General features: G+C 43.3%; 1 protein-coding gene across 1 annotated transcript; it reads left to right on the top strand.

Moving 5' to 3' along the window:
- Window positions 1–1,478: 1,478 nt before the first annotated feature.
- CLAFUR5_04576 (ABC-type transporter cicA) lies at window positions 1,479–2,231 on the top strand (the record flags this gene model as incomplete). The annotated part of the gene is made up of 1 exon (XM_047903724.1): window positions 1,479–2,231. The coding sequence occupies one exon, from the start codon at window positions 1,479–1,481 to the stop codon at window positions 2,229–2,231; it is 753 nt and encodes a 250-aa protein (XP_047761174.1).
- Window positions 2,232–26,225: the final 23,994 nt, after the last annotated feature.

Here is a 26,225-nt window from a genome sequence, read left to right as displayed (position 1 = left end):
TAAAGATTGGAGGACGGAAGGCGTTCACTGGACTACCTTCTGATGACTTACCAAGATCGTCAGGCCCGGTGGCCATGCCGTGAGTCTGTGAAGCCACTAGAGAATGAGACTGGAGACGAGTAAGCACGAGAGATCAGGAACATGAGGCAAAAGATGGAGGTAGCACGGGCATGCCGCCAAGACTTTGCACATGCTGCGGCGCATCACATGCCACCAGTCATCGATGCAGAGCTTGCAAGGTCCGGACACAGCCTTGACAGCACTGTGGGAAGTCTCCAGCAGTGTCTCAGTTGATCGAAGTGTATGCCTCTATTCGATGCATGTCTTACCTACATGACTTTCGCCTTTGTCTCGCACCATGTTTAACGGCTTATCCTAGTCAATCGGCCGACATACATAAGGAGCTACTTATGTCTGCTGGTCATGTTGCTCCTATGTGACCATCCATGGCGCGGGTCTCCAGCCCAGGCTCGCAGCCCGCTGCTGATTCGATGGAATTATCTAATCTTTGGCGACTGAGCTCTGCAGAAGGCTCAGTGCCAAGACAGAAAGGCTGAGAAAGGCTTCTTTCTATTGGCCACTAACTTGGAGCGTGCATGATCAATGCAGATCTAGACGCTCTGGTCGACTGTACCCGTGGACTTTCGCTGCGACTTCCCGCCCCGAGTTGAGCTGTGCTCCTTGCTCGTGGTGTGCATAAGATGTACCTCCGCGGTCTGCTGGCTCCATCTTGTTGCACCATTTCTCCTCTGCTCTGTTAGTTCGTCGGACACTCTTGGCCACTTTTGCTGTACAATCGAGTATAGCATATTACACTACCGACAGTACTTGTAACAGTGCCTGTCTGGTACCACTCAAACTTCCCTACCATCAAGCGCTCACAAGCGTCGCCACATCCGAACGGTTCGTTCAACGTGCCTGCACAAGGAGCCGGCTCATTCCTTTTTGGCATCGATCACTATCCACACGACTATGGGCATGTCGTGTGTTTCGCGAGACATCCGGAAGTCTTCGCATACGATAGAAGTGGTCGAGTATTGACCAGGATGCCACCGCACCCAGACAGTTAAATGCAACGTGTAGAGGCAAGTCTTCGTTCTCATCGGTGTGTGTGTGGACTTCCAGTCTTGTAAGCTTCGTAATGATTGCCTCTGTTTCTGCGCTGGAGTGGCATCTGAATTGAGGAAGTATTGAAGTCAATGTCTGGGGCGAAAAGAGGTACATTGCTCTGGGAAGAGGATGTTGACATTACTCGCCGAGCTCGGCAGCTGGACCGAGACCGAAGCCGAAACCGAGACGTGCGCAAGCAGGTCATCGTGTACGGATGCACAATCTGGTTTATCTCGCTACTTCCTTGCATCTCCAGTGTTCTCAGGATATGGACACAGGCCTGGAAACACTACCCGATGTCCAGAGAACTTTTGCGGCACAGCTGGATCCCCTGCAGAATCCAGACAACCAACCAAGCCGTGCCTACGATGGCGATTAGTGCAAGAAGCAGTGTCGACGTGAGAGCAAGAGTCCTTCCTCGCTCATGGCTTCGGCTCATCAATCTGCTGAAGAAGAGGAACCTCCCACCCGTCCCGGATCAGCGTGGAATATCTGGCGAGTACAAGGCGAACTTTCTTTCTACGCTGTCATTCCAGTGGATGCAGCCTCTTCTTGTGACGGGATATCAGCGACCACTTGAGCTCAATGATATCTGGGAGGTCAATCCAAAGCGAGAGGTGGTCGTACTTGCGGATAGATCCAAGGCCGCGCTCGCAAAACGCAAGGCAAGGAATACTCCAAGCAAGCTGGATCTATTGGTCTGGGCCATCTATGACACCTTTCCCGTGGAGCTCATCATCGGTGCTATATCAACATTCATTGCATGGTGTCTTCAAGTGCTCACGCCATTCGTGTTGAGAGACCTGATCCAATTTGTGCAGGAGGCTTACAACGCCACCTCAAGTGGCTCGCCGCCACCCAACATTGGCCGTGGAATCGGCCTGGCTGTCGGCATAGCTTGTATGCAGTCGTTGCAATCGCTATGCACGAACCAGTTCTTCTACCGCGGAATGATGCTTGGAGGTCAAGCTCGCTCTGTGCTCATCGCTTGCATATTCGAGAAGGCTCTGAAGCTGTCAGGACGCGCTGAAACGGCCCATGGCAATGGTGGCGAAGGTTGGACGAACGCAAGGGTCATCAACCTGATGTCTACTGATACCTCCCGCATCGATGCAGCCTGAATTAGCATTCACCGCTGCTGGGTAGCGCCAATACAAGTAGCGCTTGCTCTTACACCACTCTGTAAAATGTGCTGTTGGCGGTTGTGAACCTCCAAAGGTAAGCGTAGCGGAGTGGAGCTCTCTATCAACCCTTCTAGACTCGTTGTAGGCAATGTCAATGTGCTTCGACTTGCCATGAACATGTGCATCTTTCACTAGGGTGAGGGCAGCTTGATTGTCACCTCTTAATTGGACTGGTCTCAAATTTGATACAGTCTCCTGGTTCCTAGTGATTCTTGGTTGATGGGAACAGTCTCCTACTAACTCTGGACAATCCATTTCTCTTAGCAGTGAAGCTAGGAATTGGGACTGCTTCGCACATGCATTCATAGCTATGTATTCAGCCTCCATTGTGGATGTTGCTACAGACTTTTGCTTCTTGCTTATCCAAGAAACTGGTGTCCCATAGAGGAAGAAGACATACCCAAGGATTGAGACTCTGTCTGCTTTGTCCATTGCATAATCAGAATCACAGTATCTAATAAGGTGTCCTTTTCCAGACTTTGAGAACTGAAGTCCTAGATCAGGGTATGATCTTAGGTACCTAGTGATCTTCTTCAAAGCCTTCATGTGGTAGGTGGATAGGTCACTCACAAATGAGCTCATCCTTCCTAGGGCAAAAGCAATGTCTGGCCTTGTGATTGTTGCTGGCCATATCTAAGTACTATTAATACTCTAGTACTCTGCCTTGTTACACCTCTCATCTATATAGCTTGAAGGTTTGAGGGCCTCATAGCTGTCCATAGGTGAGTGTGTAGGTGCTGCCTTCTTATGGTTCATTCCCATCTTGGCTAGGCTGTCCCTAACAAAGTGTCCTTGGTCAAGTTTCAGGATTCCTCTCTTCCTGTCCCTTGTGACTCTTATGCCAAGGATCTTTTCAGGTTCACCTAGATCTTTGATCTTGAAGATCTTGCTAAGTTCTCTTTTGAACCAGAGAACATCTGTTAACTTTAGTGCAGCAATTGGAATGTCATCCACATGTATAAGGATTATAATCTCCCTCTTCTTGTGGATAAGTAGGCATAGATCCACTTCTGACTGTGTGAATCCAATCTCTCTGAGCTTTGACACACAGAGTTGATTCTAATCTCTAGCTGCTTGCTTAAGTCTATACAAGCTTTTGAGGATTTTGAACACTATGTTTAGTGGAAGCTCAACTCCTAGGGGTAGTAACATGAAGATGTCTTCATAGAGGGTGCTTTCTATGAATGCATTGTTCACATCTACTTGGTGAAGATGAAGATCCTTCTTACACACAATAGCTATAAACACCCTAAGGGTATCCTGTCTTACTGTAGGTGTAAATGTCTCTATAAAGTCAATACCAAACTTCTATAAGAAGCCCCTTACAACTAGTCTAGCCTTGAACTTTTTAATGGCTGCACTAATGCTTCTCTTAATATCAAAGACCTATCTTGATGTAACTAGATTTGCTCCTTTTGGTGGAACAGAATTTTTCTAGGTGTTGTTACTCTATAGAGCATCTAGTTCCTTTTAGATTGCTTCCTTCTAAAGATGTCCCTATTTCTTGTTATTTATAGCATCCTTATAGGATTTTGGAATTAGGATCTCTTACTTATATACAATAGCTTCTATAGTTGCTATAAAGGCCATTTCCTTAACTTCTTCTAGGAATTCGCTATCCTATAGTATTGAACTGTCCACTAATTATATAGCTATAAAGAAAGCTTAGTAAAAAGGAGCAAGGTTCTCTAAGAGGTCTATTACTTCTCCTACTTTAGTAGTTAGTTCGGGCTTAGGGACTATAGATTTTGGGGCTTTCTGTTTCATGTCATAGCTCTCAATATCATAGTCAGCCTTTCTCTTTCTAAGGGATGATTTAGGGACCGTTACTTATGACCTAGTAACGTCTATTTCCTAGGGATCTAGGGAGCTTGTCTCAATTAGCTGATCGATTTTCTAAAATTCCCCTACGTTCTCCGGAGGTTAGGGAAGTTATATAAACAGCTTTCTTGGCTAAGCTATTTCGGGGGTGCTTTGATAGACGCCTAAATAGTAGGTAGATTGTCCTAAGGATACGTTCTTCCTCGGCCTTCCTAAGGGCTTCCTAGCTAGTATACTGCTTAGTAGATTTAATGTTAGAACATTGAGACCTATATCACCTCTAGGCTAGTCCTTAAAGAAGTCTATATATGTATGTTGTTTAATAGCTCTTATGTCTAGTTCCTAAAAGAGCTAGGCTTTAGCTATGTTTTTAATATACCTAATAAACACTACTTCTTTACCCCTATTTATTAGCTTGTCACTTCTTACCTATTAAGGTTAGGATCTTGTGTCTATATAGACAATAGCTTTTTATCCCTAAACTTTCAAATAGTTGATGGTCGGTTTAATACTATCAAAAGCCTTATCTAGTAAAACCTTGAACCTATCGTAATCTAGGCCCTTTAGTAGTTTGTTCCTTATATAAGTTTGGGCCTCTAGTGCTTTAGGCCAAAATTCAACCGGCATTTTAGCCTCTTGAAGCATTGCCCTTATAGAGTCCTCTAAGATTTATATTGACCTCTTAACTGGTCCATTCTATAGAGAGTTATATGCCTTAGTCGGCTCGAGCCTAATCCCTAAATCCTTCTCCTACTACTTTACTAATATAATAAGTTCTTTTGTATTATTAAGCCTTACTACTTTTAGCTACGCTAATAATTTCCTCTCTACTTTAATCTTCTAGTTCTAGAGAGCAACTGGAGTATCTTCTCTTTTCCTAAGAAGAAAGGTCTACTTCTTCCTAGAGAAGTTGTTAACAATCTTAAGCTAGTATTTAAATCCTAGTCTTAAGATTAGTAGTAGGCTATATATATTAATAGGTCGACGACGAGAATCACCTATACGTAGTGTCGGCTACGAACCTCTTGTCTTACTATAAGAGAGCTAAGTATTCTTACGCTAGAGCGTCGTAGGTACGACGGGCGCGTAACGTAGGCGAAGCCGCGGCGAATAGAGGACTACTAGTAAAACAGGTATAAAAACTATCCGACGAGCGTATACTCGTATCGAGAGCGAGTCCCTCTTCTTTCTACGTATAAGAAGGGCTCGGAACCGTGGCCTATACGCTCGATAGGACACCTCTAGTATAAGTATAGAATTTTCACCTCTAGAGACCGTAAACCGAGCGGGCCGAGCGACGAACATTAGATAAGCGGACTATAGAACAACAACTAAGCGGACTATACGACGGCGTTGAGCGGACTACGAAACAATCTAGTGTTTGCTAGCGGGTAATACGGTAGGTAAGTAGACACGCGACGAAGCCTATAAGGGCCTATTAAGCACCCGGTATAGGAACGAGGGTTTTGCCTAAGGCACTACCTATCCCGCTACATAACGTATCTAGTCTAATATAGTAGATTACGACGAGGAAAAGACGATAGCCTAAGCAAGGAAAAGACGGCTATTAGGACGGGAAAAAGACGTATAATACGAGTAGATTAGTTCTATTATTAGGGAGGATCGAGGGTAGGGTAATAAGGAACTTTATATTAGTTAGTAGGTAGAAACGTAAGGAGTACGCTACCCGGCGTAGTGTATGCCCCGAGCAAACCTACGAGGTATAGACGGCCGCTTTCTAGAGATAGGCTACGGTAACGTAAAGGGCGTTAAAACCTAGGGCGTAGTATATACTAGTAGCGACGGCTAACACTATCTATATAGCCCGAGAGGACGGATACGTATATCGGTTAATAGAGAGCACTAAAGGGCTTAGGCCTATAGAGGTAGATATTAGCTTAAGGAGTAAATAGGAAGGGAGGGCGTAGAGGGAAGCTTTTGCTCCGGGCTAACCTCTCGAAACGAGGCTATACGGTAGTACTAGATAAGTAGAAAAGCGCGGTTAAGACTTGTTACCTTATCTCGTAGCTAGCTTACTAAATACGATTCCTTCCTTGCCCTTAACATCGTAGGAGCCTTCGACAACGTCTTATACTAAAGGCTAATATATATCCTATAGTAGAAAGGCATCCCCTAGTAGGTAACGACGTTCGTCTACTCCTTTCTCTAGGAACGGACGATATACCTAGTCCTAGGAAGGTACACGTCCGACCCGGTAAAGGTAGAGGCTAGAATACCTTAAGGATCTACTCTCTCCCCTATCCTATTTCTAATATTTATGTCTGATCTAATCCCCCTACTCACCTCTCCGTAAACCTTAGTATCGGGGTTCGTAGACGACATAAACATCCTAGCCTAGTTAGACTCGATAGAAGAGAACTGTCGCCTCCTTAAAGATAGGTATAAGAAATGCGAGGAGTAGGTAAAGAAGTATAGTACCCGGTTCGCCCCTAAAAAGTACTAACTTATATACTTTAGTAAAGCGAGAACATACTATAATAAAAAGGCGGCGGTAAGAATCTAAGGCTACGAGACTAAGCTATTAGCGGAGCTACGAGTACTAGGGATCTAGCTCGACCCGAAGCTAAGCTAGAATATATAGATTAAGAAAGCCTAGAGTCGAGAGCAAGTTAACAAAGCCTCAATAAAGAGGCTTACGGTATCTATATAGGGGGCAACATTCGATAAGGCAAGAGTAATATATAAGGCGATTGTCAGACTAGCTATATTATACGGGGCACAGATTTAGGGAACAGGAGGCGTAGGCAAGCCGATCCCGAAACGGATAGAGCAACCTCTAAATAGGACATAGGTAGGTAACCTACGTAGGGTACTAGGCGTATATAAGATAACGTTGATAAGCACGGTAGAAATAGAGATAGGAACACTACTAATCGGCTAGTACATCCGGGGAATAAGAATTTAATACGCGGTAAAGACGATAGATTACCTAGTATAAACTACGATCTAGGAGGCAAAGAATAAGATAGAAAGCCGCTACCGGAGAGGGGCCGGATATAGGACAAGCTAAAAAGAGGATGACCTTACTACCTTTACGGCCGTATAGATAAGTACCGAATAGCTAGTACGAAAAGAGGAGGAGCGTAGGACTCGCTAGGCCGGCGGGAGCAAGGCTAAGACCTAAAGCCTAGCGGAATAGATAGCGAGCTACCTATAGGAGTAGGACTAGAAAAGGAAGCCTCCTAAGACAATAGGCCCGATAGCACTCCGAGCCTTCTAGAGACACAATTACTAGCTATATAGGGACCTAACAAGGGCCGAAGCAAGCATAGCGATCCAAATTAGGTCCGAATATATTAGATTAAGGGCCTACCTATTTAGGAGACGCGTACTAGACATCTATAGCCTAGCCTACTAGTGTGGCTACCTATCGTAAAACCTAGAATATATACTACTACGATGCCCGTAGTAGGCGAGAGGCAGGGGAAATTAGAGGTACTAAGCGGGAAGGAGAGACTATAAGTCAATTATTAGGGACAAAGGTAACATTTGCCGAATCTCTCGGTAGATACTATAGTAGGGATACCTCTAGTAGTTTAGCCTCGCTAGCGAGACGGAGGAGTAGATAGACAAGAGGCGGAAGCTAGGAGGGTTATAGATAGGGTAGTTATTAGGGCAGGCCTATAACACTAGCGTACCCCTAACAAGGGAAAATTAAGACAACAACTAGGGGGAAAAGACAGGCGGGAAGGAGGAGGGGTTTTCACTAACACGGTTTCCCCTCTATATATACGAAAACAAGATAGTATAGCTATATAGGCCAAAGGGCACTACAATAGCTTAATGAAATATCTATCTATCTATATATATCAATAGATATAAGGGCAAGTCTTTTAGGTCTTCTCTCTATAACTTTGCCTTTGTACTTCTTTATCTTTGCTATTAAACATACTCTATACTAGTGAAAGCTATCCTTAGGGATAGGAATAGGTTCTTTTAAGTCTATTACCTTATAAAGATTCTAGAGCAAATTCTTCCTAAAGTGTACAAATCTTCTATACTAAAGCTCCTACTACTTTAGGTCGGTCTCTAATTAAGTAGTCACAAAGGCATTCTATATTAGTAGTATATATAATGAGTAATGTTCCCGTTCTTATAGAAGAGGAGAAATCTTATTAATAAATAGAACCCCCCTAAGGAGCTTTGTCTAGATAATAGTCTTACTAGAGGGGGAAACAAGAGAAAATGATAGAGGTTAAATGCTAAACTGCTTGCTAAACTAGTTCTATAAAACTAGGTTTACTCCTAGCTTAGGTATAAGTAGAACATCTTCTAAAGCAACTTTTCTACTAGCTCTCCTACTCATCTCTATATTCCTGATATAAGTAGTTAATAAAACCCCACCTCCTACTTTGCTCCATTTCTTTCTTATTAAGGGAGTTATAGATCTAAAGAGGTAGCTTTAGTTAGTTATATAGGATAAAGTATAGGAGTTAAGTAACTACTCTAACGAGGGGAACTTGCCTTAGACTTCTATAGTTAAGCGAGCCACTTTATTATACTTATTATTATTAGACATTGTCTCTAGGGATGAGCTATATAAGTCACGTGACTCTTGTACGGAAAACGCTTTTCTAGTCTTCTTTACTTTAGAGGTATAAGACTAGGCCTAGTTCTTCTAGAGTAGTAGTATATTAGAGCGGAGTTTCTTTACTTCTTTCTTAAGTTCTTCTATATAGGACTTCTCTCTTAATGTACTCCTTGAAGTAGGTAGTACAGTTCTCTTCTTCTTAATATATATTGTATTCTAGGAAGATAGTAGTTAGGAATAAGATCTAAGGACCTTTCTTACCTTAGGTAGACTAGGGCAGTCCTTAATTAGATAATCCTTCTTATAGAGAAGGTAGGAGAGTGGTCTTACTAGACCTAAGGGCTTGACCTAGGTGGCTACTATACTATACTTAGCCTTAGAGGGATCTAATCTAGCTTCTTAAGCTTTAAGGATCTTTAAGGTATTACGTTAGAAGTATAGGAAGTTATTATACGGGCTTATATAGGGTGTTTTAAAAGCAGGTTATATATTGTATATATCTATCTAGAATAGACAAGTGTTGCTCTTAAAGAGGCTATAGGTAACTAATCAGTTACCTAATTCTTAGCGTATGTAGCCTTAAGTTTTAATAATAGGATATTGCCTATATATACGCTTAGATCGCGACACACCCCCTTAGCTCGTACGCTAGAGTAAATAAGCTGATTCCTATATAATCGCGTGCACCCTATTATAACTACCCCTCTACCTATAGTAGTAACGTTAGGCCCTCGGTATTACTACTACTATAGTAAGGGTAAGTCAGCTATTTCAAGTAAGGTAAGCTAAGGTGAGTAAGGTGAGCTTTATACCCCTTCCCTCATTCCTCACTTTTACTACTACTATTATTACCTATATAATAAAGTATAGATTATATAACTATTACCGGTAAGATAGCTTAGGTAATAGTCCCGTTATACGGACTTTCACTTAAGTATATAATTATCTTACCTACCGGCAAACATTAGAGGTCCTAAGTTTAATCTAGGGGTAGCCTTAGTCCTATCGTATACTTAAACATATATTGTCGTCCGCTTAACTTATTAAATTGTCCGATAATTACTCTATACTAAGCTATTTTACTCCGGCGAATAGTAAGAGAGCTCGCTCTGCCCCTAGGGAGTATAAGATACTAGTTAGTAGCGCAATACACTAGGCTATCTACGACAGAGCTTATACTATATAAGGTGTAATAGGGCTCTAATAGGTAATACCGGAGTAACGGTATCGGAAAGTTAAAAAGGTACCTTCGGGGTGCCTTACTTTCTATACTTTTAAAGATCATTACCTTAGGGTAGTAACACCTTTTTGTTTTAGGCAAGTATATACTATATATAAGGTACGAAAGTAGCGGATAATATAGTAATAAGGTAGTAGTATTGTTACTAGTAGTAAGTTAGAGGCGTTTCTCGCGTTCTAATTAGACGCGCTACTTTTATCGCGCGCGCGTACGATACTACTAGTAATAGGGGTGTTTCTCGCCCTTACGCTATTAGCTAATAGGAGTCCGAGAAACACTAATTAATAATAGTACTAGGGCCGTACCGGTAAATAGTAGATACTTTACCCTAGCTTCGTTATCGTCTATAGTATTAGTAGCTACTAGTGGCCGTGTTTTACGCCTACTAGCGCTTCTAGAGAGGTGTCCGTAAAGATGAAGCCGTTCGGTGTTCGTTTCGAGATAAGGTAAGGCCGCTACTAGGGGCTTCTTAGGCGTCTATTAGCCCGTTACCTCCTAATACGGCTATAGAGGGTACTAAGGTACGTAGGTCTACGCCTTCCTTAGCTATATTAAGTAGCTTAACGAAGTGCTTATACTTCTATAGTAGAAGTAGCTTAGTTAGCCCGTCTATAGGTATGTCGTTAGTACTAAGATACTTAATCTTAATATCTCCGCGCTAGTCTCGCTATCGGAGCTAGTAGTACTAGATATTAACGTAGCGTAGCTTTATATTAAGCTTTTGCCCTTATTAGTTGATAAGGCGGATAGTCTACGTGTTATTAATACGCCTTAGAGGGCTATTACCTCTTCGTATAGGGCTTCGATCGCTCTTATCGCGATAGGCGCGTATTCTAGGTCGTATACCGGACATCTAGTCGATAATTATATTAGCGACTATAATCTAGTATAGTATATAGTAGAAGTAGGCCGTTCGTAGGTACTTTCTATTCTCTATAACTATATAGTTAGACTCCTCTAGTATATAGAGCTCTAGCTCTAGGGGGAAGAGTAATATATTAGACGCGTTATTTATTAACGCGTCTTCTAGTAGTATAAATATAAATAGATATAGCTCGCGATTAGGGTCCGTATTACCTATAATCTCCTTACGGTCTTCTACGGTAAGGGCATCTATTATCTACTACTATAGGGTGTTATAATAGTTAGTAGTGTTATATAGATAGATAGATTTGTCATTCCCCTGTTCTAGGACCCTATCCGGCCTATATAGGTATATATCTATTATTATGTACAAAGGGAAACCCGAATAGGTGAAAACCCTTCCCGCCCCCGACTACTCCTTGTCTAGTTTAGCTTTCCCTCTGAACGTACGTAGTCTATGTCACTACCCCGTTAGCCCCCGCTCCTAGCCGGTCTCGTCGCGCTACGTCGTGTCCTCTCTTCCTATACTGCTCCTACTAGGCGGTACTGTTCTAGCCAGCCCTTCTCTAGTATCTAGTTCGTAATACGCCGTAGGTCCTTAGCGTTGTTAAGAAGTGCCCTAATCGTCCGGTTCCTCGCCTTTGCTATCTACTCCCCCCTTCCTAGCGACTACCTCGGATAGACGAGGAGTACGTACCGTACGTTCTAGGAGCGATAGCCGTAGGGGTAGCTAGTATTCGTGTATCCTAGAACCTTCCTCTATAATAGGTACCCCTAGAGGCCGATGTGTTCGCTTCGTAGTTAGGTTGCTATGCTACTCTATACCCTCGTAAGGCGGTAGTAGATAAGCTTCGGGGGGTGCTTGACCGCGGATTTTGTAGCTAACTATTCCTTAGGTTGTCCCGCTAGCTAAGGGCGTCTACTATACCCTATAACCTGGTTATTCCACCTCTCTTTCTATAGTTGCTCTATAAACGATTTCTTACCTTCCTATTATGTTACTAGCTGTTCGTCCCTTACCCGGTAGTTCGGCTCGTTTCCGGGTCGAATGCCCCTATACGCTAGTACTGATTCGCGGGCCCTTACGACTACACTGGCGATGACCTTCTATACTAGGTACTATGCCGACTTACCTAAGTAGGAGGTCCGTAGTCCCTAGATGTATAGGTCGATCGGCGGTATAGCGGTCTCGTACTTAAGCATCCTCGTTAGTATCGACTTATATGCCCCGGTGACCTTCCTTAGGCATTGGTTTTAGATCTTCGCTAGCGGCGCGACGAGTCCCTTCGATAGGTAGGCCCTCTCGCCTAAGGACTACACTTAGCTACTATAGGTAAGGACTGGCCGTATAATAGCCGTATATAGAAGTCGTAACTGCCGGAAGTCCGCCCCTTATATAGACGTAGTAAGCCTCTAGCATAATGCTATATTCTGTTTAGCTTTCCGTAATATTGCCTATACGTACTTCCTCTACCGTAGCGCCGGGTCCACCTATAGTCCGAGGATCCTAAGCTAATTTACCGGGTTAGTCGTGTGCCCCTATATCTAGATAGAAGCTTGTATATTATAGAACCGTAGCCGGCGCGTAAAGTGTATTAGATTGTACTTTTCTAGGGCAAACCGAGCCCCGTGCCTCCTAGCCTAGTCCTCGTAGATCTTGTGCTTCTCTTCTAGTAGCCTATAGTTCTCCTTAGTCGAGGAAGACTACGCTAGGATGTTTATGTCGTCTACGAAGCCGCTCGTAGCGGTGTTCTAGGATTCTAGGGCTGGGAGTAGCGTCGCTATAAAGAAGAGGAACAGAATAGGTGCTAGCGTTAAGCCTTACGGGATTCTAGTGTAGACTACTTAAAATAGGCTTCTATACTAGCCGACTAGGATCGACGTACTACGGTTTTGGAGGTAGGACCGTACGAAGTTAATAAGCTACTTAGGGAGTCCTTTCGACCTTAGGATGTAGAGTAGCCGCGGGTATAACACGTAGTCGAAGGCTCCCGATATGTCTAGGCTAAGTAAGGAAGCTACCTTGTCCCTATTCTTATACTAGATAGCCTTTACCTAAGAGGTAATAAGTTCTATCGCGGATAGCGTCGATCGCTATAGGCGCGCACCTATCTAGGTGTCCGGGAGTAGGGAGTATTCCTCTACCGCCTCGGAGAGTCTCGTTATAACTAGCTTCTTAAGCGCCTTCCTAAGAGTGTTAAGGAGCGCAATTAGGCGGTACGACTTTACCTACGTATAGTCTTCCTTCTACGGCTTGCGTAGGACTACTGTCGTCGATTGTTTAAAAGCTATCGGGTGGTACCCGGTCTGTAGGCAGGCGTTAAAGATCGCTATAACTACTAGGGCTAGTTGATCTCTACACTTCTTTAGTAGCTCGTTTGGGATCCTATCCGGCCCCGGGGCTTTCTTCGCCGGCAACTTCCTTAGTATAGCGGCAACTTCTCCCTCGGACACCTCCTATTAGACCGCGATGCTAGGGGCTAGGGGAGTAGAGCTGTTTATGTCGCTTAGATCAGCCTCGACTAGGGGCGGGAAGAACTTGCTAGCTAGTAGACGCGCCTTGGCCTCGGGGTCGCTAACCGGGCCACTAGGCGATTATAGCGCTAGGATCGAGAAGGAGGGGCCCTGTGTAGGGTCCTGTCGGGCCTATTTCGCTAGCTTCTACATCCTCTCTAGCTTACCGGCGATTTCTTCTACTATAGCCCTCTAGCCGACTGCTTTCTCCCTTCGTATTATAGCTTTCTTCTATTAGTATACCTCCCTATATACGTTCTAGGCCTCCTCGCTATAGCTACTCGTCCACACCCGGCGGGCTCTCCTTACTTCTCTTACTACCGTAGTACACTCCGGCGTCTAGTATAGTTTGGACTATATCGTTAGTTAGGCAAGCGGAACGTGAAGTGAGGTCGCTTTTCTTATTTCGTCTATCAACCCCTAGACTACTACGTCTATCTCGTCTTTACTGTTATATTGCTACTACGCGATCTAGACTAGCCTCTTAGAGTCATCGAGGTACGCCTAGATGTTGGCCTAGTAGGCCTTTCCCTAGTTTAGCTTAGGGGTTCCCGCTAGTGTGCGTTATATCTATATCGTAATAGAGGTCCTGACTAGCATATAGTCTAACGACGCCTCGAGTTCATGTTCGATCCTATAGTAGGTTACCGTATAGTAGTGGCTATCTAAGATCTAGGAGAGGTCGATCGTGCCTTAGAGTCCCCCTCTCTTCTAGGTGCCTAGGTCCTTCGGGGTATTAAGGGCAATTACGTTGCTCGCTATTAAGTCGAGTACTTCGTCGGCTATAGGGTACGGCTACATAAGGCTTTCCTAGGAAGGGTAGTATATATTGAAGTCTCCTACTACGATGTGGCACCCTTGTCTCTTAAGCGCACTGTCTAGGTGTCTGTAGACCCCTAGGTCGCGGCTAGACCTCGAGGCTAGCGGTTGTATATATAGGTTGTGTATCTAGGTGCTACCTACGTAGAGGGAGGTAATATCGCCCCCGCCTTCTTCGTCTACGTAGTACACTACCTCCTAGTCGGATTCTAGTATGTCCTTACTAATATAGAAGCACGTACGGGGTCTACCGTCGCCTCGTAGGCATGTCGTATAGCCTAGTAACTTATAGGTCGTTAGTCTCTTATAGTGCGGGTTAATCTATAGCTCCTAGATTATAAGGACGTGGTAGACGCGCGGGTCCGCCTCGTATAGGAAATGGTTCTAGACTATATCCTTACTATAGTTAACGTTATACTAGATGATACTAAGCGTGTCGAGGCTAGTCATCGGCATCGATAATCATTTCCTCTATATCGTCCTATGTCCTACTGCCCTATACGTCCTAGTCTACGCCTATCGGCTATGTACTAAAGAGGAGCCGGGCCTAGTTAGGTTCCCTCGCCGTAGCTAGCAGAGTACGTAGCCTCCCGTACGCCCTAGGTTACGTATCCTTTATATCGTTCTCGGCCCTAGGGCGCTTATACCCGACCGCCGCTAGTTAGTTCCGGTATAGGCTAGCCTTACGGTCGCCGTAGAATCTTAGGGCGACGGTTCTGTTTGTGATTGCCTTGTTTTTCGCTAGTTTCCGCTATAGGCATTCCGTACTATACGATAGGTAGTGCCCCGGACAGTTCGCGTACCGTCTCGTAGTCGATATATAGTCCCTAGACATATAGTCTCCTATATAGTTCGAGCAGGCCTGCTTATTTATACACGTATAGGTTTGGTGTCTATACTGTTAGCATTTGAAGCATTAGAGGACACGAAAGGATAAGGAGTGCTTTTCTACTATCTTAAGGCTATATTACTAGACTAGGCCTTGTTCTATCGCTAGATCCGCCGCTTTCGCGTCTTGTAGCTATACTATTAGCGCCGAGGCCTTCTTGCCTTCTAGCCATTTCCTATAGAGCCAAGTCGCCTTCTGGATTAGAGAGTTAAGAGTGACCGGGTTGTCCTCTTAGAGAGCGCGTAGGTAACCCTGGTTAGTTAGGTCAAACTCCTTAGGCATGTCGTGGACTAGGATCGTGAATTGTTTCGTTAAGACCTTCGCTAATACTGCAACCTTAGATGCCTACTATAGCTATGCCTCTAGGTGCCTCCTAGTAGTAGTAGAGCTAGTATAGATCTATAGAGTACCGTTAGACTATTAGTTCACTACGACCACCCCTAGTTAGTTGATTCGTTAGGCGAGCTCCTTGTTCGATAGCTTCGCAACTTCGGCCTAGTCTTCCTTTGCTATAATGCAGATCGTAACTATATCGTACGTTAGGCGGGGGCCTAGTATCGATACCGCGACCGATACCTAGCTATAGGGGTGTTAATTCCGGGTGGCCTTACTAATCGCCTAGGACGTCGTCCTTATTTCTTGTTGCCCTCGGTGATACGATAGTACAAGCGCCGTGCGTAGCTAAGTGATCATTACCTATAGAGACCGGTAAGGGAGCTGATCGTTAGTTTCTATACTTTTTACGTCCTCTATAAGTTGCTACTAGTTGTCTTAGGGGGGCTTCGCCTATAGGGCCGTAGGCGCCGTTAGTGCCGTAGCCTAGGCTACTATTGCCTAGGAGTTGCCTAATGTAGCTAGGCACCTCCGCGGCGTTTAGAGCTAAAGAAATAGGGTGAAGAGAGCTTTAAGCTATCTAGATTGAATAAGGTAGAACTCCCTTAGTCCTAGGGGCAGTGGCCTGCTTTGTATATCGTTAGAATAGCCTTGATAAGAGCTTTCGAATGTGTCTTAGTAGTGTTATATACTAACTACTATATATTGCCTTAAGTCACGTGATCTATTACGTACTCGATTTGCCGGTCCTTTTAGTTATATATTACTAACTCGCGGTATTACGGCTAGTATAGTTCTTACCTAAGGAGCTTTTAGTCAGCGTCTCGAGGTTATTAGATATACGGCTACTAAGCCTATTCTTCTACCCCCTCGGCCTATACTATGTCTTACTCGTAATAAGCGATATATAGGTCGTAGTATTATTTAGGCTCTTTAGCCGGTTCCGCTATTACGACATTCTTAATAGGGGTCGTATACCCTACTATTAGGCGTAATAGGTTATAGAACGTAGTCTTATTAAAGAGGACGTCCTTAACTCGTATAACCCTATCTTTAAATAGGCCCTATACGCGGTAGATATTAGTAGAGTCGTATTATATAAGGTAGCCTATAAGCGCTCTCTCTTAGAGTTTCTCGCTCTACTAGGCTAATCTAGTCTATAGATAAACACGTATATAAGGGAGCTATACACTACTATATAACCTACGTTCGGAATTCGTCCTATTACTAATTCGAATAGGGTCTTCTAGCCCTTTAACTAGATAGGGGATCGCTAGAGGATATATACCGCTACTATAGTACATTCTAGCTAAAGCTTTTCCGGTAATCGTACGTAGATACAAATAGTTCTACTTATAGTAATGATTAGAGCTCTAGCTCTTTCTACTAGGTCCTACGTAGGCGCGTATTCCGCGGTTACGTACTATTTAATCTTGTTATTATTAATGACTAAGCGAAACACCTTCCTAATAGCGGGCTCGTTATTACTATAGAAATATACGAACCTACGACTAATAAAATTAATAAAGCTTACTAGGCTATTAAAGTAAGCTAATACTAATTACTAATCCCTATTCTTAATAGTAAACTAGAAGTGTCTATAGATATCTAGATCGTAGAAGTAGACGAGGTACCTATTACCGTTATAGGCGATAGTGAATTCTACTAAGTCTATAGCTATATAGCCGTATAGGGTCATTACCCTAATAGGCTAAGACCGATTATATACCTTATAAGCTTTACTAAGCCTATATACCCTATAATGTGTAGTAAGGGGTACGCTTAGACTATTGTTAATAATTACCCTCTTAACTCTAAGCGGTAACTACTTAATACGTTTAGCGCTAATATAACTAAAGATTTAATACTACTAGCGGCTAGAGAGCTTTCGGTATTTAATAGGGGTCCTACTAGACGTAGCTATACCTTTAGTACCCCTAGTACTATTTATAACTACGAGAACGGTGCGGTTACTATTCTCTTAAGTAGTTAGCGATACTACGCTATTAGTAGGTTTATCGCCGATATTTATACCCCTACTAATAGTGCTAATAAAGTGCGCGTTATATATCTTTTTAGTAACCTTCGGTAGTACTAGGCCCTCTTTTATAGGCTATTAGTAAATAATAGGTAACTTAGGTAGTGTGACTACCTTAAAGAAAGGGATTGTACTAGTAGGGCGGTATAGGTCTATCAATTTAGTATCGTTATACTATATTGAATTACTACGTCCGTACTACTAGAGTCCGGCTGTTTTTATACGTATATAAGAGATGACGTTCATATAAAAGCCTAGGTAGTAAGCTATATCTAGTAAGGTGAATAAATAGCCCCTAATTAATATATAAATACGCCCTAACGCTATAATTAGAAAGGTGGTTGTTCTAGCCTAGATTTCTAAGGTAGTAAGGCGCTCTATAATAAACTCTATACCCTCCTAGTTATAATGATTAATTATATAAGTGTCTAAACAGTTATTATATACCTAGTAATCTCTAAAGTTAACGCTTAACTTACTAATTGAGCTAGAAAGAACAGTAAGGCTAATAAAGCCCTTATTGCTTAGTAATACCTTCTTCGTATTAGTAATAGCCTTGTTACGTTCCTAGTCCTTACGATTATTACGATTTAATACGCTAAGTAGACGCTCGCCGTCGTTGCTTAAGTAGTAGTTAATAAAGTTTTTCTAGTACTTCTTCTACTACTCTAAGCGCTAATCCTTTACTAGGCGCTTATCGGGGTTAATTACATTATATAAGAATAGGCCCTTATAATAGGTATCCTTAGGCTCGCCGGTAATATTCTAGTAGCCGCTTAGCCTATTATTATCCTTGTCTTTATTCTTATCGCTACGGCTACTACTACGACCCTTATTACCTATTACGGGTAGTAATCTATAAGATGATAGTATAGGGTTACCGTAAAATAAGCGTTGTTTGGTAAGGCTACGAAAGAGAAGCGTAAAGCGCGCGAGATATATAGGGAAGCGCTAAGGCGCTAGTACGCGGGGAAGAGCCGCGGCGCGACGTTACGGTAGTAGTAAACCGTAATAGTACCCCTCCCTTTAGATCGCTATTCGTCCTCGGAAGGCTCTATCTCTATAATAGTATATATACGGAAACTATATTATCCTCTAGTCCACCTTGTTTAGCTTAATATCGATTACTATATCCGTCGGGCGGCTAAGCTAGTACGGCTATATAGAGGCTTAGGGTATATTACGATAAGATACTAACGGCGACTTCTTAGAGAAGCCCGATCCTTATAGAAGTAGGTATACGCGGTTCTATAGTAGCCCTAGCGTATTAAGTATCCTAGGATAAAACTCTATCGTACTCGTATTAAGTCTTATCGAGCGGCGTAACGTCCTTACTTATAGCTTAGACGCCGTTACGGGCGTATTAGTTTACGGTATAACTACCGGTATAGACGTACTCGCGTTCTCCGTAGATACCTAGCTAGACTTAGTATAAGATCGTAGTATACTAGTAACTCGGTCCTTAGTAGGTACCTAGTTATACGGCGGCTTAAAGTCGGCGGGTATAGACTTTGTCGGAAAGTTATAGTAGAAGTCTATAATAGAGGCGGCTACTCCTACTAATGCTTCTAGTAGCTCCTAGCTCGGCTCGCGGTATCCTTTCTACTTTACTAGGTACTTATACTCGTCTTACTTCTATAGTAAGTGTTTTAGTAGTCTTCCCTTTAGCTTAAAATATTTTCTATCGAGTATATCCTCTACGAAGTACTCTTCGGATATTTCGCCGTCGTCGTCGCGGGTAATCTCGATTAGGGGCGGCGGTACTAGGATCTGTCTAGGTTCGGGGTTATTAGTAGCTAGTTATAGGAGCGAGGCGTAGAAAGTGTTATAGAGATTGCCTAACTAATCGGGTATTATAACGCGGTAAGCATTTTGATACGGGAGTACTACGGTAATCTCGTACGGCCCTACGTTCTTAATGTCGAGCTTCTTAGACGGGCGTGTTATTAACTAGTTAGTAGTACTGATATAAACCTCGTCGCCGATTTTATAATTCGGAGGTAGCTAGCGATATACGTTTATAAAATCTACTTATAACGCTTAGGCTAACACAATTTCTTGCCTTAGGTATACGTATATCTAGTTTATACGCTTAGTAAACGTATTCGTAGATTCTGTATCGAGTCGTTACTTATAGGGCATAAGCTTTATAGGGGTAGTTAGACTAGTATCCGTAAATTCTAGGTTACGACTAGTATTAGCGTAGAAGGGTAATACTCTAGTAGTAGCTAATATATAATTATTAGTAGTAAACTCGGTAAGTAGTAACTAATTAACCTAATCATCTTAGACGTAGTTAATATAGGCCCTAAGGTAACGTTCTATAACCTTATTCGTGTTTTAAGACTGTCTATTAGATTCTAGGTAAAAGGCCGTCGATAGTCGTTATTAAATACCGAGTAGGGAGCAAACTCGTCTCTAGAACGTAGACGTCTACTAGGAGCCCTAATCCGAGATGATGCTTTTAGGAATGCTATAACGTACGAAGATATAGCGGATAAAGATATATACGATATATAGGGCGTCTATCTATAGTACTAGAATTAGGTGTCTCTCCTTAGTAAGCCTATCCGTAACTATAAGGACGTTCTTATATGTTTGTCTATCGGTTAAGCTCTTACTTACGGATAAATCTATAACGAAGTTAATAGCGATATCCTCCTATACTCCGAAGGGTACCGGTAATAGTATAAGGAGGCCCTAATACTACTGATTTGACGGAACCGTTATTCTATATATAACATATTTACGGACGAATCTCTTAATCGTTTATACTATACGTAGCTAGCGGTAGTATCTACTAATCAACTCGAATGTCTTTTTACGGCCGGGATACCTAGCCGCGGGTATATCGTAGAAACGTTTCGTAATTAGAGTACGAAGTTCTACTACGCTAGTAACTTCTAGAATAAATAAGCTATATCCTCCGTAGGCGTTCTTTATATCAATTATACTATCTTCTACTTTAGACGTACGATCGTCGATCTTATGTTTACGTAATAGGGGTACTTACTAGTTCTAGGATAGCTATTATATAGTAGCCTAAACGGTCTATTCGTTATATAGAGCCTTGACTTATATAAGTAAATCCTACTATACTACCTACTACGCTACCTCCCCCTCCCGTAGCTCGCTTAAATTGAGCTTAATATCGAGGCGAGCGGGCGGTAGGATAACCTAGCTCTAATACTATAGACGTGGATCGCTTAGATCCGACGGTAGATCTTACGATCGTCTAGTAAGACTATTAGGCTTTATGCCCTATATACCTAGACGATAGGTGATTTTGAATACGAACTGTACTAGGAACTATACCTAGCGTACCTACCGTCTATTAAGTTATTTCGTACTTATAAATTATTCTAGGTTCTTATAATCGGAGTAGATAATAACGGGATTATTATCTATATCCTTCGTATTCTCTAAATCGGTATCTATATTATCGTCTAAGTTAACGGTAAGCTTAGGTCTCTATTCTTCGAAGGCGAGAACAATATTAGGGCGAGAGCCTAGCCTATAAGATATAAGAATGAAAGCGAGAATGTAGGTACGAAGTGTAGATATAAAGGGTATAGTATAATTGCTATATAAAACAAAAGACGAAGAAAGTAAGAGAGGCCTAGGGAAGGCTAGATATTTATACGCGACCCTCGCGAGTACGTGTCCCCGTATTAATAGGGCTAACCCGTACGAAGCCGTACTTAGTAGCTTTGCTCAAAACCTTATTCTAACCTGCCCTACGTTCCGAGTCTTCTACGTACTTCTTCTAGGGTCTAGCGTAGTCGCGGGTGCTCGCGGGAGTGCCGTAAGTTATATAGTTACGAGCCGAAGTAAATCTGTTAAGGTTTAGTAGAGGGGTGAATTTAGAGGGCTAGGTCCCGTAGTAAATATCACGGGGCATATAATTCTTAGCGCTTATATACTAAGCTAGACTATCACTTCTTAACGACTTCTAAGTACTCTAAGGCTCTTCTGTCCCTGCCTTCTATATACTCTATAGGGAGACTATAATAGTAGCCCCCCTCGAACAAAGCTAAGTTCCTACGAAGCCGTAGTAGTTCTATATATCGAGGATGTTCAGCTTTAGTACTAGGCCTAGGCCTAATGTTATAGTCGATACACTATTAGTAAGCCCCGTCGAAGAGCTTAGATTCGAAGAGCCTACCGATATTAACTTCTAGGCCGTCTACGCGGGCGTAGTATTCTTCGATTGCTTAACGATTAAAGATAATATATTAGATAGGTTCCTATAAGGTATCCTACTTAGGGTAACCTTACTATTCGACTTTATACTTAATTGGCGGTAGTCCTTTAACGTCGTTAGGCTCTACGCGGATTCCCCGGATCTTACGGACGGCATAGTCGTTAGAAGGTAGGTTAATAGGCTCGTCGACTTCTACTTTATCGGGAGGACCTAGTATGTCTTAGTTTTGGTTCGGGAATAGGTCCTTAGCCGACGGCCGAAGGCGTACGGGATAGAAGACGTCGTAGATCTTTATGTTCGTAGGAAGAGCTAGACGGGAGGCGTATAAACTAATACGCTCGGTAATCTCAAAAGGACCTAGGTTCTTCTAGTTCAGCTTCTTAGAGGGGCGGTCCGTTTTAATGTTCTTAGAGTTAAGGTAGACTATATCGCCTACTTAGTAGTCGGGAGCTAGCTAGCGACGACGATTGGCTTAATCCTCGTAGATTGCTTATACGTATACTATCTCGTCGTAGACTTCTTTATAGATCTATAAGTATATAGTAGCGAACTCGTCTACTACTTACTCGTTTACGTCTTCGGTAGGCGGGAGAGGCTCTTCTAGTTCTATACCTATATAAGGGTAGTAACCTCTCGTAGTATAGAAGGGAGAGTAGCTAGTAGTCTCCGAGTCCTAGTTACGAGTAGCAAACTCTACCGTAGGGATATACTAAGGCCAATCCTTTTAGTAGTAGTCGACGAAGTAACGAAGGACCTACTCGAGGATAGCGTTCGTAATTTCGGTCTAGCCGTCGGTCTATAGCTAAAAACTAGTCGAGAGGTTATACTTAATGCCTAGGATAGTATATAGACGCTTCTAGAAGTACGAGATAAACTAGGAGCCTCTATTAGAGGTAATGCTATCCGGGAGGCCTAAAAAGCGCTAGACGAGTTCGTAGAATAAGCGAGTAGTCTCCTTTACGGTTATACTCTAGTACGGGATTATATACCGGTCCTTAGAGTAACGGTCTACGATTACTAGAAGGGCCTTTACCTTTACGCCGCTAAAGGTCTTACCGTAAGGAAGATCGGTAATAAAGTCTATAGTAATATACTTCTACGGACAATTAGGAGCCGGGAGAGGGTATAAGAGACCGTAGGGGCGGTAGCGGTTAGCTTTAGCTCTTCGGTAAGTAGCGTAGTTTAGTACGTAGCGGCGGACGTCCTTCTAGGAATACGGCTACTAGTAATACCTAGCGAGGAGCTTATAGGTCTTAGCTACGCCTAGGTGACCCCTAGTACCGGAGTCGTAGACAATTTAAAGAATCTTAGCTCGGATATTAGAGCCTTTAGGCTACGGTACGTAAAGCTTCTTACGGAAGTAGACGACACCTTCCTAGAGCTCGTACTCGGATAGCGAGAAGCCTAGGAATGTCCTCGTGCTAGATTTAAGGGCCTAAACTAACTCTTAGGCGCCTAGGTCGGTATTATACGCTATTCGTACTCGTGCTATAATGCCTTTAGGTTACTCCTTATTATTAAACCCCTTAAAGTCTAATTCGGATAAGCCGTCGCTCGTTACTAAGCCCTCTTTATTGTCGTTCAAGTCCTTAGCATCCGAGGCGTATTCTTTAGGCTCGGATTCATTATTACTCTCGTTAAGGTAGGTAGGAGCGAGTACGAGAGTAGTAAAGGAAGCGGCGAGTATAGGCTAGCCGTTCGATAGGTACTCTCGAAGCTCGGAAGAGAGGTTATACTCTTTAATAACTTATTACTCTACGATTTACTAGCCCCCTCTTCGATTAACTAGAGAGTTACTAGGGCGGCGGGTAAGGGCGTCGGCTATCGAGTTAGCCTTACCGGGCGTATACGAGATTATAAAGTTAAACCGGGAGAGGAAATCGCTCTAGCGGGCCTAGCGACAATTAAGTAGCTTGCTCTTTATAAAGTAGACGAGGTTCTTATAGTCGGAGCTTACTTAGACGGGTATAGTAGAGCCTTCGAGCTCGGGGCGCTACTCTTTAAAAGCTTTGACGATAGCGAGAAGCTCCTTGTCGTAGATCTCGTAGTTATACTCCGTAGCGGTCATCTTCTTAGAGAGGAAGGCGATAGGTAACTAGGGAGATTTAGGCGAGCGGCGTTATAGTAGGACACCGCCTACTACGCCGTCGGATACGTTAGTCTCTATACGGGTCTCTAGTTCGAAATCGAAGTGCTATAGAAGCGGGTTATTAATAAACTTCGCTTTAAGCAAGTTAAAAGCCTCCTAGTATTCGTCGGTCTAGGCAAACTTCTTACTCTTACGCGTAAGCTTCGTTAAAGGGCGTACTACGCCCGAGAATACGTAGATAAAGCGGCGGTAGAAGTTAGTAAAGCCTAGGAAACCCTAGACCTCCTTAACGTTCGTAGGAGCATCCTATTCGACGATAGCGTCGATCTTCTCTTAGTCTATCTTAATGCTGTCTACGGTAATAATTAAACTAAGGAACTTGACTTCGGTCTTCTTAAACTCGTACTTATCGATGTCGAGCTATAAGCCGGCGTCTACGAGCTTCTAAAGGACCTTATAGACGTGCTCGCGGTGCTCCTCCTTAGTCTCGCTATAGACTAGGATGTCGTCGATATAGGCAGTATAGAACTGATCGAGGAACTCCTAAAGGATATCGTTAATAAAGTTCTAGAAGGTACTAGGCCCGTTATAAACGCCGAAGGGTATAACGAGCGACTCGAATAGCCCGTAGCGAGTACGGAAGGCTATATAATACTCGTGTCCTTCTACTATTCGTAACTTGTTAAACGTAGCGATAATATCGAGCTTAGTAAAGTACTTGGCCTTAGAGAGGCGCTCGAGCGTCTCCTAAATTAACGATATTAGGTAGCGGTTCTTCTTTATAATAGCGTTTAAGCCTCGGTAGTCTACGTAGAAGCGTAGACTACCGCCGGGCTTCTTAACGAATATAACGGGACTACTAGCGCTAGAACGGCTCGCTCGAATAAACCCCTTCTTTAGGTTCTCTTCGAGGTATCTCTTAAGGACGATAAGCTCTTCTCGGGACATAGAATATAGCGGTCCGAACGGTGTCTCTATACCTTCTTCTAGCTTAATCTTATAGTCGTAAGGGTGATAAGGAGGTAGCTTATCTACGGCCTTAGTATCGAATACGTAGAGAATGTAGTATACCTAAGGAGGGACCTTCGTAGTAGGGTCGGTAGGTATACGCTTCTTATCGAGCTTCTCGAGGGCGATATCGATATTACGGAGAGAGGCGGCGAAGACTTAAGCTTTAGGCTACTTAGTAGTAGTAGTAAAGGTAGCGGCGTTTACCTAGAAGATCTTAGTATACTTAGGACCGCGCTAAGGCGGCGGAGAAGGCGGAGGTACCGGAGGAGCTTCTAGAGGGAAGCGAATAGTAAGGGAAGTCTAGTCGATAATAGGTTAGTATCGTCTAAACTAGGGGAGGCCGAGGATAAACTTCTAATATAGTAGTGACGTAAGGAAGCTAGTAATCGATATACGATTGCCTCCGAGGGTGATTAATGTATATATAACATAAGTAATCTTACTAGTAGTAGTCTCCGTGCCGTTAAAGAGTTTAAGGGTACGAGGGTACTTTAGTTCCTAGGGTTCGAGGTTAAGAGAGGTCGCGAGTTTATAGTCTATAAAAGACTCGCCTAGTACGCTAGTGTCTATAAGAGTGAGATTAGAAGAAGAGAGTTTCTTTAAGCCGATATTTACATTCGTAACGAACGGTTTATAAGCGTAGTCCTTACCCGTCTCGTCGTATAGGTCTAGCTATACTATATTGATCCTTAACTTCTTTCCTCTCTTTACTTTCGGTAAACGTTATTCTTAGTCTTTATCGCGTCGATAAGGAAGACCTAGGCTTTTTCCTACTTAGCGGGAGTAGTAGGAGTAGGCTCGATAGCGCCGATAGCGCCGCGAACCGGGTTACGGGCGTTACGGGTAGCGAGCTACGGACAGTTAAACTCGAGGGACGGCGGTACTAGCGCTAAGATCTATAGCGTTACCTATAGAGACGGGAGATAGAGCCGTAGGAGCGGCGGCGCCTAGTAGAGTAGCGAAGTGGCTTCCGGGACTACGAGGCTAACGACCTTAAGAACGGGAAGCGAGGAGAGAGGCGGTGTGTTTTATATTAGAGTCGAGGCGCTAGTAGGTCTCGACGAGCTTACGGAAGCTTATAGTACCGACGTCCTTATCCTCGAGGGCTTAAAGAAGCTCTACTAATAAGCTACGGCGGAGAGTACTCTTCTTAGTCTCTTCGTTATAGCCGGTGAACCCGATATCGCGGTTAAAGGCCGCGAGATACTCTACGAAGCTCTTATTCTTCTAGAGGAGGTTATAGATAGCGTTCTAGGCGGTAGCTCTACGGTCTAGATCACTTAAGGTAGTACGGAGGTCCTATATTAAGGTAAGGACGTCCGGGTAGCCGATAGTCTACGTAGCGTTATCGATATAGTATTATACCTAAGCTCCTAAACGAGCTACTAAAGAAGTGTAGAGATTAACTAGCCCTAGTAGTTATAGCAATATTTAACGCCTGCCTATAGACCGGATACTACCCGATAGCTTTTAAATAATCGACGACAGTGGTCCTACGTAAGCCGTAGAAGGAAGACTATACGTAGGTGAAGTCGTACCGCCTAATTACGCTCCTTA

This window comes from Fulvia fulva, chromosome 4 (assembly GCF_020509005.1).
Source record: "Fulvia fulva chromosome 4, complete sequence".
Lineage (NCBI taxonomy): Eukaryota > Fungi > Ascomycota > Dothideomycetes > Mycosphaerellales > Mycosphaerellaceae > Fulvia > Fulvia fulva.
Note: the sequence above shows the minus strand (reverse complement) of the source record. Positions and strands in the feature narration are given on the sequence as shown.